The 16,394-nt window shown below is 32.0% G+C and overlaps 1 protein-coding gene across 9 annotated transcripts in view; it reads left to right on the top strand.

The window, feature by feature from the left end:
- KIAA0825 (KIAA0825 ortholog) overlaps window positions 1-16,394 on the top strand; it is a 541,416-nt gene that overhangs the window by 76,852 nt on the left and 448,170 nt on the right. For all 9 annotated transcript variants that reach the window (XR_012484705.1, XM_074282080.1, XM_074282081.1 and 6 more), the window contains 2 exons: window positions 6,516-6,687; window positions 11,477-12,146. Coding sequence is in view for 8 of the 9 variants with exons in the window: in XM_074282080.1 (XP_074138181.1) it covers window positions 6,516-6,687; window positions 11,477-12,146 (842 nt within the window). In the remaining variant the exon portion in view is untranslated. The remainder of the gene's footprint in view (window positions 1-6,515; window positions 6,688-11,476; window positions 12,147-16,394) is intronic.

Raw genomic sequence — 16,394 nt, forward strand, 5'->3', positions numbered from 1 at the left:
AGACTGGTAATTTCTAACCCAAGGATGGGGAAAAATGAAAACTCCCCAAACCTAGTCCCTTTTCTAGTTTCCCTATTTCTCTTGAAGGTACCACAGATTTTCTAATCATTCAGGTATACAAGAAAATATCCTTAACTCTTCATTCACTCTTCTCTCCCTCCCCCACCTAATCAGTTGCCAAGTCTTATCCATTCTGCCTTCATAACATCTTTCTCACTTACATTTTTTTTTATTAACATAGCTAACACCCTAGTTCACCATTCATCACTTCTGGCCTGAACTATTACCATGTCTCCCTAATTAATCTCTGTGCTCCAGCCTTCCCCTATACAACTATGAAAGTGGCATTTTTAAAAGTACAGGTCTGACTATATCACTCTCCTGACCAATAAACTTCAGTCATTATATTAAAAAAAAAAGAATCAGTATGATGGATTTCTAGTATTTTGAATTAAAATATAAACATATCTCCTTAAAAATTATTTTTTTAACTTTTCTTTGAAAGCAAATTCATTGTAATGCAAATAGCATATAACAATAAAAAGAAAGTTAAACTTTGAAATAATTGTTTTTAATACATGAACAAATATATAACAAACTCCACTAGAGAAAAAATATTTAGTCATAAATTTAACATGTTTGAAGAAAAAAGAATCTTAATATCAATGATTGAGAGATATTTTATTTCCTTTTGATCATTAAAGACATTTCATAATAGTAAATTACTTGATAGAGAAACATCTAAATTTTATGTAAGATGGTTAAAAAAAAAAGCACTTTCCACATATGATAGGAAATATTGAGTAATGATAAAGTGGTAGACCTGGAGTCAAGAAGACCAAAGTTCAAATTATGGTTCAGAAACTAGACACTTTTATGGACATAAATAATTATTCTGAACATTAGGCAACGTGCAAAAAACTTTCCAGAACTGTGTTATAATAGATTACTCTCTTCAATGGAGAATTTTAAATTTTGACAAAAATCACAGTTGCTTGATAGATTAGTGTTCTGTAGAAAAGGTGATAAATCGATAGATCACTTTTTTTGATGAGTAGATATCAGACAACTGATAACAGTGATTTTATTCCATAAATCAAAATTAAATAAAAATTAAAAACAAATAAAAAATAAAATAGGTAGATTTTTCTACCTATCTTAATACCTGTCTCAATTGGTTAAAAGAATGATTTAAATTTATCATTCTTAGAAGTGATTGATGACATGGAGTTATATTCATGCCTTCTTTAATTAATTTGGAATATAATATTTCATTATTTATGATGACATACTGAAATTTTTATGTGTATAGTGCAAGTATAGCATGCTATTTGGAAAAAAATGTACAAATTAGAGATAGACTTAGTTTATTTAAGAAAAAAGGCAACTATTCTTTCCAAGTATAATTTTTGTAGCACCATTTGAATTCTAATGCTGAACATACTATTTAATTATTAAAGCACTTTTTAAATTATAAGATTTATAGTCTAACCCAAATGAGAAATGGCATAAAGAAAGGGAAGATATTTGACTTGAAGAAGAAAAGATTTGGTGGGTGGCAACAAGAGAAAGACAAGAAGTAGATTGATTTTGCTGTGGCCCAAAGGAGGTTTAAGTATAAGTTTCAAGAAACAAATTTGCACTTGCACTAAGAAAAAAAAATACAAATTTCCTAGCAGTTAAGCTAGGGGGAAAAGTGGAATAGGCTGCCTCTAGACAGTGGTTTACTACCTCATTGGATATCCATAAAAAGAGCTGCTATAAACATTTTTGCACATGTGGATACTTTTCCTCTTTTATGACTTCTTTGGGATATAGATCTAGTGGTGGTATTACAGGATCAAAGGGTATGCACAATCGAATTGTCCTTTGAGCATAGTTCCAAATTGCTCTCTAGATCAGCTGTATCAGTTCACAAGTCCACCAACAATGAGTTAGTGTTCCAGTTTTCCCATATCACCTCCTACATTTATCATTATATTTTTCTATCATCTTAGCTAATCTGATAGGTATGAAATGCTATCTCAGATTCTTTTAATTTGCATTTCCCTAATTAGTACTGATTAAGAACCTTTTTGCCATTAGATCGCTTACATTTCTTCATTTAAAAATTGTTTATATCCCTTGAGCATTCATCAGTTGGGAAAGGACTTGTCTTCTTATACATTTGACTCAGTTCTCTCTCTATATTTTAGAAATGAGCTCTTATCGGAAACACTCCCTGTAAAAATTGTTTCCCAGCTTTCCAACAATATGATTAACAGCAAAAGCAGCTTGGATGAATCAATGTGGTGTCCTTGATAAATTTCCTTTCTCTGTTATAGCTAACTAAACCTCCTTTTGTTAAAAGAGGTTTACAAATTACTTTACAAATGTCTCATTTAATTCTAATATCGAACATAATCTATCAAGGTATTGGCCAGAGTCAACATTTCCTGGTTGGAATTGGGGGTGGTGGCAGAAATTCTGACATATTTGTTTTATTATGATAAGGACATCAAAATTTGTTCAGTTTGTACCAGTGAGGGAGGGCCACTGAAATTCACCTGCTTAATCCTTTTATCAGTGTTGGGGCAAATTACTAAAATATGTTGTTCTCCAAAGGCTTTACCTTATTTATGGGTTGTAGTCATTGGCCTGCGTCCAGACCCAGATGTCTGAGATTAACCTAAAAGCTGATTACTAATTGAAGTAGATTTAGATATACTAACCTTTGAGCCTCTGCAGTTCACAATAGTATCATCTGTTAGGTTTCACTGAATGAGATACATGGGGATGCTGCTATAAAAGCCTTTGATAAAGTATCCCAAGAGCCAAAATAGATGCATAGGGATATCATATTTCACAGCTCAGAGAACAGTTTACATAAGCTAAGAAAATATATGCAGATCTTTTGTTATGCTTAGAACTGGTATTTGTGGATAAAGCTATACCATCTCTTTGAGAGACTGAGCACAAGAAGGGTTGTTTTTCTATGAAGTCTTTTTTTTTTTTTTCCTGAAAAGTCCCTTTGATATTCAAAGAGTATTTGTTTCATTATACTTCATTTTGAACCCGTTCATGCACAAAAGTTAGCCCAGAAGTCGCTTCCTTCACCTTTATGTGGCATATTTTTAGACCAGCTACAGCTGGTTTTCTCAAGTGTTTCTCATGATATAGTTAAAAAGAGCACAATAAAAGGCAATATGGTATGATGGATTGAATGACAGTCTTAGAGCAGGAGGACCAGAGTTCAAGTTTTGCCTTTGGCATAGTGTGGAATCATGAGCAAGCTACTGGAAATATCAGTGCTCCGGGGATACTCAAAAGCTGGGAGTTAAAAATCAGCTTCCAGATTTCTCAATATAGGAAAACCCAATACTATGAGTTCTTTATGACAATAAAATCATAGGTCCATACCAAAATTAAATTTAAAATAAAGATTAAGATGGCAAAAACTTCATTCTATGTATTTAATTTTACAAATTCATTTTTAAAAAGATTTATTAATTTCTTAGAGTCTTCCTGGAATTTAAATAATCCATCTTTAATGGCACAAAAATATTTCATATCTTTTTAATATATAATTTACATATACTTAGCTGTGTACTGAGGGTTTTCTTCATTAGAATGTAAATTTCTTGTGAACAGTGACCCTGTATCTAACACAGATCATTGCACACAAGAGGGATTTACTAAATACTTAATAAATAGGTGTCAGGATCATGGGATTTAGTGGTATGAGGGAAGTCCATGGTTATATATATCTTATCTAAAAGAGATTTCTTTCTATAACATATATGAAAAATAATCTTTCAATTTGCTTGAAGAATTCCATTGAAGAGAAAATCACTGCTTCCTGAGTCAGATCATTCCACTTTTGGATAGCTTTAATTGTGGAGATACAGTTTCTTACATGAAGTCTAAATTCACCTATTAGTAATTTCTATCTTTTACTCCTGGGTCTGACCTCAGAGGTCATGCTAAATAAGTCTAAATCCTTTTCTACTAAAGAGCCCTTCAATACTTAAAAATATATCCTCAGGTTTTCTCACATTCCTAAACCTTTAAGTGTTTCTCATGCACCATGGATTCAGGGCACTTCAACTATCCTATTTATCCTGCTCTCTACAAATATGGTTTAGTCAATGTTGAGTATATCAGGACTATCAAAACTTTCTTATTTGTATACATGAATATCTGCATAATTTTATATTTTAAAAATCTCTTTATTAAAAAAATAGCTAAATAACTCAAAAAGAGGGGTCTGGAAAGGAAAAAGATTTTTGCGGATTAAAAAATCATTAAAAATAAAAATTAAAATCATCAAATAGAATAAAAATCAAACATTAAATATCACATAATCATAAAATTTTAAGAGGTAGAAGGGATGCTAAAAATCATCTATCGTACAATAGTGGAAAGGAGATTGGAATCCTTTCTGGAATCAAAGGGAATTGTATTCAAATCTCCATGCTGTCACCTTTGTGCCTTGGGATGAGTGATTTAATCTTTTCTGGACCTCTCACAGATTCCTCTTTTCTGTAAAATGAAGGGCTGAACTAGATCAGAAACTTAAACATTTTTGTATGTTATACAGCCTTTGTCATTTTGGTAAAGCCTACACTTTTCAGAATAATATTTTTGAAAGCATAAAATACACAAAATTTCATAAAATTATCACATTGAAATAGTTATCAAAAGATATATATTTTTAAAATTTTGTAAACCTAAGTTAAAAACTCCTGAAATAGATCACTAAAGTACCATAATACCCTAAAATCCAATTATCTCCTCAACCTGCAGGTTCAATCAGAAGATTTTTTCCCCACTGTTTTTCCCCTGTTTTTTCCTTTTTTCCCCTGGTTTCTCTGTTGAGTGAAATGCATTTCTTTATGTGTGTTTATTCTTTCCTCCTGTGACCATTTGAGATGAGAGTGATGTTCACGTGTCATCCTCCCTTGCCCTGCTCTTCCTGCCTGTTTGTACAGTGTTCTATTTGTTTAACTATTTTATGAGGTAACTCTTGACCTGTTTTCTGTCTTCTTCCCAATATATCCCTCCCTTTCTATTCTTTTAATGTGATCAAAACATTACAAAATCACTTGCTGGCCATCTATTTTATTAGATTCCTTCCCTGACCCTTGATGATAGTACAGTTCTGAGGAGACATGTATTATATTTCCCTATTATAATGTAAACAGTTTATCCTTATTTTGTTCATAATGATTGATCACCTGTATTTATGTTTTTAGGCTTCTCTTGACTCTTATGTTTGTATTTCAGTTTCTACTTATTTCCTGTCTCTTCACTATAAATGTATGGTAGTTTTCTATTTCAGTAAAGACCCAGTTTTTCCCTTGTAGGATTCTATTAAAATTTTCTGGGTAAGTTATTTTTGGTAGTAAACCTTCTGGAATACTATATTTTAAGCTTGCCACTCCTTTAGAGTGATGCTTACTAAATCTTGTGCGATTCTAAGCCATCAGTACTTGAAATGTTTCTTGTTGCTTGCAATATTTTTCCTTTGACTCCTACCAATTTTTCCTACCTATATTTTAAGTCCTGTTCCAAGAAATTCAAATCCTATCTTTTAGAGTACTTAATCATTTTTCATATTTAAAATTCTCTTTGGAAAGAAGTAATGACAATATTGCATGTTTCTCTAGGCTTCTTCAGTTTTTTGGCCAATTTTTGGTACTATTTAGCAATGATTTCTAAGTTTCTTTTCATAGTGTCACATGAGTGAGCTATAGTCAGATGTTTTTGATTTTGTTTTCGGAGATTTAGTTATGTCTAAGATATATTCTCTGAAAAGATGCCAGTGTTATCAGATCAACCAATAACATTCATTTTATCTTTTTATTTGGGAGTTTGCTACCTTGTACTTCAAGAATAAATTTTCTATGTCAGAAATGAAAACATTGCAAATACTATACAAATAATGTTCTTTTTGTTTTCAATTTTTAACTTATTAGCACCTTGGCAACTAAATTTAATTCTGCTTTACCTCCTTTATTCATTATCCCATTTTACTATTGTCTTAACTACTTCAATTTGTAGCTACCTTTGTCTCCTTGAGCTTTTTTACTCTTTTCATCCCCTCCCTTCCTTGAGTCCTCTGTTACCTCCATCAGATACAGTCTTCCTTCAAATTCTCTTCTGGTTCTTTTAAGTTCCCCCTCTCCAGTTGAATCTCTACCCTTACTCTTACTCCAAAAACTTTCCAAATTATCTTCACAATTCCTTGTGAATTTTAGTTTTTCTCTCTTTCTCCCACATGATCATGATCTTTTCCCCTAGAATCTGGAAGTGAAAAAACAACTCTATATTGGGTGCCCTAAATTTTCTTTCTTTTTTTTTTTATTCATTAACATTCCATTCTTTAAGGAAAATTTGAATATACTTTGGTTTAAATTCAGATTATAAATCAAAACTATTTTGACTATTAGTAATTTATGGCTTTAAAACTGTATTTTTATATCACATATTTTTTGGAGAAAATAATCAATTTGGGGGGCCTGTTTTCTTTTCAGCTTGCAACAGTGTCTAAAAGATATCCAGTCAGAAGTTAACAAAAGGTGTGGTTCTGATGTTCCACTACAAACCACAAGTGACTGCCTCGAATGGTTAAATAACCACAGTTCCAGCTCACTCAAACCATCTTCCTGTTCTCATGGAGATTTGATCAAATTCCTCAAAACCTTGGTAATAAAAAATAAAAAAAAGGAAGGAAAAAGAAAAAGAAAAAAAAAGATATTAAAAGGGGGGAAAGTATTTTTTACATTAACAAAAATTGAATTTATTATTGTAAATGCCTTATTTATGTGTGGTTAATGGTTTTACTGAAATGCATTTGACATAATTTAAACAAAAATAAATCCTTTCCCTTTTTAACATACATATGAGTATAAGCTAGATATCTCCCCTACCCTGCTCAACTTAATAGAATTTTATATATATAATTTAGGAATAAAGATGCACATTTTACATGTAGAAGCCTCAGGCACACAAAACTTTTTAGATATATAGAGGCACATTTGTGATGGATTTTTTGGTTTGTTTTAGATACTTTTAAAAAAAAATAACCATATTTTGCCCATTTTTTGGATATTTTGATTCAAAGACTACCATTTCCATTATGATATATGTTGTCACTCTTCCTACTAACATGAAACACATTTTCTTGAAGTCAGTCTAGAATAGAGATTTTCAATTTTTGTGTGTGTCATGAATCCCATTGACAGTCTGGTGAATCTATGGACCCTTCAGAATAATGCATAAAAATAAAATGCACAGCTAACAAGGGAAATAATATCAAAATATTTTTTAAAAACAAGTTCTAAACTTTGGGTTTAGAAACCATTATCTAGAGTAAATTACTATCATATTGAGATTCTCATGTTAAGTTGTTATTCCATAACAGTATCTCTACTTAATCTTCAAAATTAGTAAAATTAGTGTTGCATAAAATTATTGATTTTTGTTTTCCTTTGTGTTTATGTCATAATTTAACTTATATACATATACAGGAATATATGAAAGGTGAATTTCATTAGTGTGGAGAATTCCTGTTCCCAAGGCAAATACACATCCCATCTACAACCCATTTATAACTTAGTTACTAAATCTTAAGGAGTTATCTGAGTCATATAAAGGTTAAGTAATCTATCTGCCCATCAACATATGCCTAGTAAATATCAAAAGGGAAATTTAAAACAGTCTTCTAGATTCAAACTTCCTCTTATTAAGAAGTTAGATGTAAGGAAATTAAACATATGTAAAAGTTAGAATATAGTATGATCTAGAATTACAAAGATACATCACATTTCCCAAGTTTGCCTAAAGTTCTACAAGTTATTTTCAATTTTTTGTCAGAATGCTTAGATTATTTTCTCTAGATTTGCTTATTTTTTTGAGCCACCATTGCAAATTAGGGCACCTCTTATTGTAGGCAGATGTTTTGTAAAAGTGTCTGATAAGTATTATTAGACTGGCTATAGTTGAACAAAAAGAAATATAATTTACCATCAATCTTTTAGACAATTTAGGGATTACCATCAACACTAATGGAAGGAACACCCACTTCCTCTGTCTCTGAGATCATGTATGCATTGAAAAGAAATGAGAACATAATCAATAGTCAGTACACATTCATTAAACATTATGTGCCAGGTACTTTGCTAAGTGCTGGGGAAACAACTATGAAAAAAAAAAAAAAAAAAAAGATAAGCCCTGCCCTCAAGGAGGTTACGCTCTACTGGGGGAGACAATACATAGAAAGAAGCTGAAAAACAGCCAATAGAAAGCTATCGAAATGGGGCTGAGGGTGAGGCTGACATGGTGGGAAAGTCCCAGAAGGCCCAGGTATACATCCAGGTGAAAAATGAGCCTACACTGAGTCTATACTGAGCTCCCTCCATAAATGGAAGTTTTGGTTCATGGCTCCTCTCCAATCGGACAAGAGTATGGTAGTGAGATGGATTTTTAAGACTGATGATATCTCATAGGATGATGAGGTTTTCCCAATAATGAGATTCCTGGAGAATGGGGGAGAAGACTTTATAAGGGATAGATTATCTATCTAAAAGTGATCAGTTTGATATCATTAATTCCAGAAAAGATTCATGTAGGTTGAAAAGTTCCATATTTGATTATTACTGTTAGTTTATTAGGTAAAACAGATTTGGATTTTATTTCATTTTTTAAATCTGCTGTTTCTGTCTAAACATGAAACTTTTGTGGAATAAGCTATATAAAGTCATCGCTAACAGAATCAAACAAAATATTTGGGGGATTTTTTATTATTACAGATGTATATAATATTTAAAATAATAAATGGAGGAGCAAGAAAGGCATTGTGCCCTGAGGCATTATTCATTTGAGAAAATTCTTTTATCTATTTTTGTAAAGGTGGAGCCTTGAAAATAGAAATGAATATTGTTATTTCTTTAATTTCTATTAAGAGCCAAGTGTATTGAATTTCATTAATATTGATTTAATAATTCTTTGCTATTTAATTAAGAGCAAGAACTTTTAATTATCTTAGAATCTGTCACACATAAGTCATTCTGCATTCACTACAGGACAAAGACCTTATTTTTGATAATATTCATTAAGCTGATAATGTTTATCCTAAAATTTTTTAATATAATTGATCATTTTAATTTGAGGAAGCTATGTACAGCATTGTTTTAAAAAAATGATCTAGACCTACATGACCTATGATGAAGATTTTACCTCAAGGATTGCCAATTTTCATTATACTGTTCAAACATTATTTTTTTTCATCAACTTTCTTATTTACTAACTATATAGCTACTAATAAAAAAATGAAGTTGTCATTGTATAAATTGAATTTGGGTTGTTTTAATCATAGATCGTTAAAAGACTCATAATTAACCAATGTAGTAAACAGGAGTCTCAGAAACTTAGTACATTTTGCATGATCAAATTATTTGCTATAATTGACCATAATACTAAATATGTGAAGTCTTTTTCATTTCATAGGGTGGATATTCCCTCCAGTCATGCAGTTTGTAATCTACACTTTAGTAGAGAGTTAGAGTTCATAGATTTAGAAGCAGAAGTGGCTTCTAAAGGGGTCAGCTTGTCCGAATCCATCATTTGGATTTTACACTAAAGACCACAGGAAAGTAGTAATTTGCCTCAAATCACACAGGGAACAAGTGATGGAACTGCCGTGATTAAAATCAAACCAAAGCAAATAACTGTTGGTCTATACTCTACTTGTGGGCTCCCCTTAACTGAGCTAGGCTCAAAAGCCAGATTGCCTTTCTTGTCATGTTAGCAGAATATCTAGAGATCATACACTACTGGCAGAGCTTATATGACCATCATGGTAGCACACTTAGAGATAGTTACAAAGCACTTAATGTGAATTATTTTATTTTCTTCTCACAACAAGCTTGGGGGTAGTCAATATAAGTATCATTATCCCCATTTGGCAGATGGGGACCTTGGCCTTCAGAGCATTTAGATGATTTGTCTAAGGTCGCAAAACTAATAAGGGGCAAGCTGATATTTTAAACCAGATAATTCGACTCCAAAAGTTAGGCGCATTGTATCTTGCTTCCTGGAAGTTCAGTATAACAATACATACATACTACTGTTCAAAACTTAACTTTTAACACAGGTACTTTATAACAGATATTTAAGTCCACAGATTGGCCTTATCTCATTACTAATAGTACCAAAAAGACCTTGTTGGAACATGGTCTCACTTATGGAGTATTCCTTAGAGTTAATCCCCCTCCCCAAAAAATGGCATTATAGTAAAATTATAATGCATTTGATACCTAAAATTGAATATATGTATATATTTTAATATTTAATAATGATATACATCACAAATATCTTTATAACTTAAAAGATCTTCAAAAGCTGTTATGGTCATCAACCAACATCAGTCTAATTATGAGCCTCTCCTGTTTAGCTTCATTGGTCTTCAAGTGCCAGATATTTAGTAAATCACTGAGCATTTATTTGTTGCCTTTTCAGATCATTAGAAACTGTATGGGGTTTGTAGAGGGACCAAATAGCTTTCAATAACTTAAGGTTGACTCCTCCCCTCCCCTTTTTCTCTCCCCTCCCCTCCCCTCCCCTTCCCTTCCCTCTCCTCCCCTTCCCTCCCCTCCCCTCCCCTTCCCTCCCCTCTCCTCTCCTCTCCCCTCCTCTCCTCAGCCCTCTCCTCTCCTCAGCCCTCTCCTCTCCTCTCCCCTCCTCTCCTCAGCCCTCTCCTCTCCTCAGCCCTCTCCTCTCCTCTCCCCTCCCCTCTCCTCTCCTCTCCTCTCCTCAGCCCTCTCCTCTCCTCTCCCCTCCCCTCTCCTTTCTTCCCCTCTCCTCCCCTCTCCTCCCCTCTCCTCAGCCCTCTTCTCTCCTCCCCTCTCCTCCCCTCTCCTCTCCTCTCTCTTTCTCCCCACCCCCCCTCTCTCAGCTTACAAATCATGTTGTTCCATTCCGAGATGAAATTACCCTAGGTTCTCAACAGCTCCTTTGAGGCTGGTCCAGACTTACACTAGCTCTATTAGATCCTGCTATACTACTATATAAGCTTCAAATCCTGGTCTGATAATAGACAGTTCTGAGATCCTATGTGTACTATGATAAACAATGATGATTTTTTTTTTTTTTTTTTTTTTACTAAGGGAACTCTTGAAAACTATCACAGAAGTACAAAAAGATTACTATCTGTCAGAGAAGGATGTGTAGTTTCAATCTTGATGAAATCATGGGTCTTTAAACATACTTAATAAGAATAGAAGTCTTACAATAGGTTTGGAATAGATTCTGCTTTATGGCTGAGATGATATATAGACCTACAGAATTAATTTATTCCTTTAAAAGGGTCAACTTTTGCAAAAAGAACTCATTTAACATCATGAAAAATATTTGATGATACAAAACATTTTGCTTTTCCTGCTTTGAAACTGATATCTTTTTGTGGTTAAGCACATCTACATTTTTTTTTCTTTAGCAAGATTTATTGAAGAATGAACAAAATCAAGAAGAAATGATCATGGATCTCCTTTTGGATATCTCTAGTCAGTGTGGAGTTTCATTCCCATGTACCCCAAGTGGAACAACTTTCCTATTCACATCTAGAACTTCTCTACATGCAGTTGAAGATCATTCATCTATGGATATAAAGTCTTTGTGGGATGATATCAGATTGCATCTTCGACGCTTCTTACTGAGCAAATTACAGATTAATAATAAAATAAACAATTCACCGCATACTATTTCATTTAAAACTCACTGCATTCGACAGCTTTTGTTTCTTTATCCAGAATCAGAAGTTTTAGCCAAGTACCAAAGCTTACAGAATAAATTGGTTACTCACCTGCTAGAGAATTGTTTTTTATCTTACAACAGAGAAGCAAATTTAGACACAGTGATACATGGATATCAAAATTCCATACTTAAATTATGCAAAATGATTAAACAGGATTTTTATGTACTAAGTGAAATTTTAGCTCCTTCTTCAGTACTAAAATTCATTAATGAAACTTACCTGGATTCCATTAAGGAAGAAATAACAAATTTTCTGGAAAGATTTTGTGAACTACAATTCAAAGAAAATGCTGTCCATGTGGTTAAAACAGGCAAGAGTTCCAGCAAACATAGAGGAGCAGTGCATGCTTTAGGTTCGTACCTTTTAAAATTTTGTTCATTATATAGTTAGTCCTTCTTCCTTTTCTGAACTGAAAAATAAGTCAAAATTCAATGTTACAATGCTTTATACATTTGCATACATCCCTTGGCTGCAAATATAATTAGATTATAGAAATGTTGTGATCTATTTCCTGTTACTGCATTATTAAAGACTTTGGAAATGTAAGCCAAATGTGTAACTAATGATAGTATTTTCTTATGATTATCCAAGAAAAATTATTTGGTTTACAATTGTCTTACAAGTATATACTTAAGCACTGCATTTTAATTTTCTATAATGTTTGACATGAAGATAAATTATTGAAAATAGCATACAACTGCAGATAACCCACAGTTCTCAGTCCTTTACCAGAAGAATATAACTTTAGCAAGTCTTAATAAACTCCAGACCTGGCTACAAACTGCTTTTCCTCTAAGTATCAGCCTTCCTTGGTTTGTATGGACTCATCACTAGAACACTGCCAACTATGTGTTTTGTTTATTTTATTGTTTGGTTTTTGTTTGTTTTGTTTTTTAATCTTTACAACTTCTAAGCATAAAAACTATACTTTTTAAAAGGATATAATATGCTAAATGAAAGGAGCTTAAACACTGATAAAATCTCACAAACTTGAAGTCTGAAAATAAAAATATAAATGAGTTACAAAAAAAAAGAAAGAAAATAGCATACAATGTCAATCTTCCCAAACTTCTTTGAATAAACTAAATTTAAAAGTTTTGAAATTATATACTTTACTCAAAAATACCCAGTAAATTTACAGAAATCACAAATTTTATATAATTATATAAATTTATAAATTCTTACTAATATTGCTTTTTGGTAAAAGTTGATACAGTAGAACAATATGCAATTTCAGAATTTTACTCAGAAGGTATTAGTCTAAAAGTAAGTACTTGCTATAGTACCTTCTGCCCTTTCTTGTTAGTTTTATGTGACATTGTACTAATGATGGAATATAGAGGAAAATGCAATTTTTCTTTAAAATAAAAATGAAAAATTAACTTCTTTAGTAACATATTTGATGGAAAAAAATTCAGGTACATTTTATTTTTTAAAATTTTTTATTGTAGCTTTTTATTTACAAGATATATGCATGGGTATATATGCAAGATATATAGCACTGACAATTTCCAAGCCTTTTGTTCCAATTTTTCTCCTTCCCTCTACCACCCTCCCCCAGATGGCAGGTTAGCCAATACATGTTACATAATGTTAAAGTATAAATTAAATGCAATATATGTGTACATGTCCAGTTATTTTGCTGTGCAAAAAGAAACAGACTTTGAAATAGTGTACAATTAGCCTGTGAAGGAAATAAAAAATGCAGGCAGACAAAAATAGGGATATTGGGAATTCTATGTAGTGGTTTGTAATCATCTCCCAGAATTCTTTCGCTGGGTGTAACTGATTCAGTTCATTACTGCTCTATTGGAACTGATTTGGTTCATCTCATTGTTGAAGATGGCCATGTCCATCAGAATTGATCATCATATAGTATTGTTGTTGAAGTATATAATGATCTCTTGGTCTTGCTCATTTCACTCAGCATCAGTTCATGTAAGTCTCTCCAGGCCTTTCTGAAATCATCCTGTTGGTCATTTCTTACAGAACAATTCAGCCAATACATTTTAAAAAGTATGCTCATAAAAACTTTTTCATTTAGTCTTTGAAAACTGGACTGTAAAAAAGATGAGCTAGATTTTCTCAAATATGTCTTTTCCTTCCTCTTGTAGCTCTTTTACATCAAAGGGAACAATTATCTATTATATCTATCTAGCTATATTTTTTAAGAAAACATTGTGACATAGGAATTAATATAGAGCTGAAAGAGATATCAGGGTTCATTCTGACTAAAAGAAGACTATGAAGATGAATGAAAACATTTAATGATAATAAATTTCAATTGAGAATGTTTTCTTTCTACATAGTAGAGGAATTTGTAGCCTGATAGATATATTTGAAAAATTCAAAAAAATTTTAAATATTTATTAAGCACCTACTGTATTTTTGACAGTGCTAGACACTAAGAAAAGAGGCTAAATGTTTATAAAATGTCTGAAAATTTTTAGTGCTGTTCTATGCTTTAATCCCTATCCTGTTGTAGTTTCTTGGCTTACATGAAGATAAGTTTATCAAAGATTTCCCTAGAGATCTTGTCTACTTACTGAGATTATTTAGAGATAATCAACCCCCCCACATGTTTAAAGAAAAAAAAAATGCTGAAAAAGTTGTTGATTTTGATATATTTGGGCATTGTAATTTTTTAGAATAGGAGGCCTTTTTTTTTTTTTTTTTTTTTCTTTTGGTAACTTTAGCTGACTAGGTCAAGCCTATGTATGCCTTCTCAGAATAAATGTTCAAATACTTAAAATACATGCTTACAAAGAAAAATAATTCTATTGAAATGAAGTTATTCCCTCACCCCCCAAAAAGACAATTTTACTATACAAATTGGATTTGGAGAAATTCGTTTCAATCTGGATCCAAGGAATTCTGTGATTTCACATTGTACCATTGAATTTAAAATATTTAAAATAAGTATAGTAAAATTTGTAAATAAGTATAGTAATGGCAGAACATTTAATATTAAATTGCATTTATCCAGTTAATCTTGAGGTTTACCCCCAAACTATCCCAGAATCTTAGTATATAGAATCAGAAAATAATAATCAGAAAAGGCCAAGATTTCATGAATTTGAATAATCTTTTGTTTGGTTAATCTCTTGTCATCCACTAAATCTTAAATTTTATTTTGAATGTGTGTTTCTCATTCTAATGTTATTTCCTTAATACACGACTTTTAAAATATTGTCACAATTAAATTTTTGAATACTTGGGTTTTGTTACTTTATATATTTTTTTGCTTTTTTATTTACAAATGGGTAATTTTTCAGCATTGATCCTTGCAAAACCTTTTGTTCCAACTTTTCCCCTCCTTCCCCTTACCCTCTCCCCTAGATGGCAGGTAGTCTAATACATGTTAAATATGTTAAAGTATATGTTAAATCCAATACACACACATACACATATTTATACACACACATATGCTGCACAAGGAAAATTGGATCTAGAAATAAAGGAAAAAAACTTGCGAAGGAAAACAAAAAATGCAAGCAAACAATAATAGAAAGAGTGGAAATGCTATGTTGTGGTCCACACTCATTTCCCATAGTTCTCCCTCTGAGTATAGCTGATTCTCTTCTTTATTAAACAATTGGAAGTAGTTTGAATCATCTCATTGTGGAAGAGAGCCACATCCATCAGAGTTGATTATTGTATAATCTTGTTGCCACGTATAATGATCTCCTGGTTTTGCTCATTTCACTTAGCATCAATTCATGTAAGTCTTTCCAGGTCTCTCTGAAATCATCCTGTTGGTCATTTCTTACAGAACAATAATATTCCATAACATTCAAATACCATAATTTATTCAGCCATTCTCCAATTGATGGGCAGTCATTCAATTTCCAGTTTCTATCCATTACAAAAAAAGCTGCCACAAACATTTTTGCACATGTGGTACCTTTTTCCTTCTTTAAGATCTTTTTGGGATATAAGTCCAGTAGTAACACTGCTGGGTCAAAGGGTATGCACAATTTGATAATTTTTTGAGCATACCAAATTGTTCTCCAGAATGGTTGGATTCATTCACAATTCCACCAACAATGTATCAGTGTCTCAGTTTTCCCACATCCCCTCCAACATTTGTCATTATCTTTTCCTGTCATCTTAGCCAATCTGAGAGGTGTGTAGTGGTATCTCAGAGTTGTCTTAATTTGCATTTCTATGATCAATAATGATTTGAAGCACCTTTTCATATGACTAGAAATAGTTTCAATTTCTTCATCTAAAAATTGTCTATTCATATCCTTTGACCGTTTACTAATTGGAGAATGGTTTGATTTCTTGTAAATTTGAGTCAATTTTCTATATATTTTGGAAATGAGGCCTTTATCAAAACCTTTAAATGTAAAAATGTTTTCCCAATTTATTGCTTCCCTTCTAATCTTGTCTGTATTAGTTTTGTTTTTACAAAAACTTTCTAACTTAATATAAATGAAATTTTCTATCTCTACTTCTTCTTTGGTCACAAATTCCTTCCTTCTCTACAGATATGAGAGTTAAACTATCCTATGTTCTTCTAACTTATTTATAATCTCATTCTTTATCCCTAGATCATGGACCCATTTTGACCTTATCTTTGTGTATGGTGTTAAGT

This window comes from Sminthopsis crassicaudata, chromosome 1 (genome assembly GCF_048593235.1).
Source record: "Sminthopsis crassicaudata isolate SCR6 chromosome 1, ASM4859323v1, whole genome shotgun sequence".
Taxonomy (NCBI): Eukaryota; Metazoa; Chordata; class Mammalia; order Dasyuromorphia; family Dasyuridae; genus Sminthopsis; species Sminthopsis crassicaudata.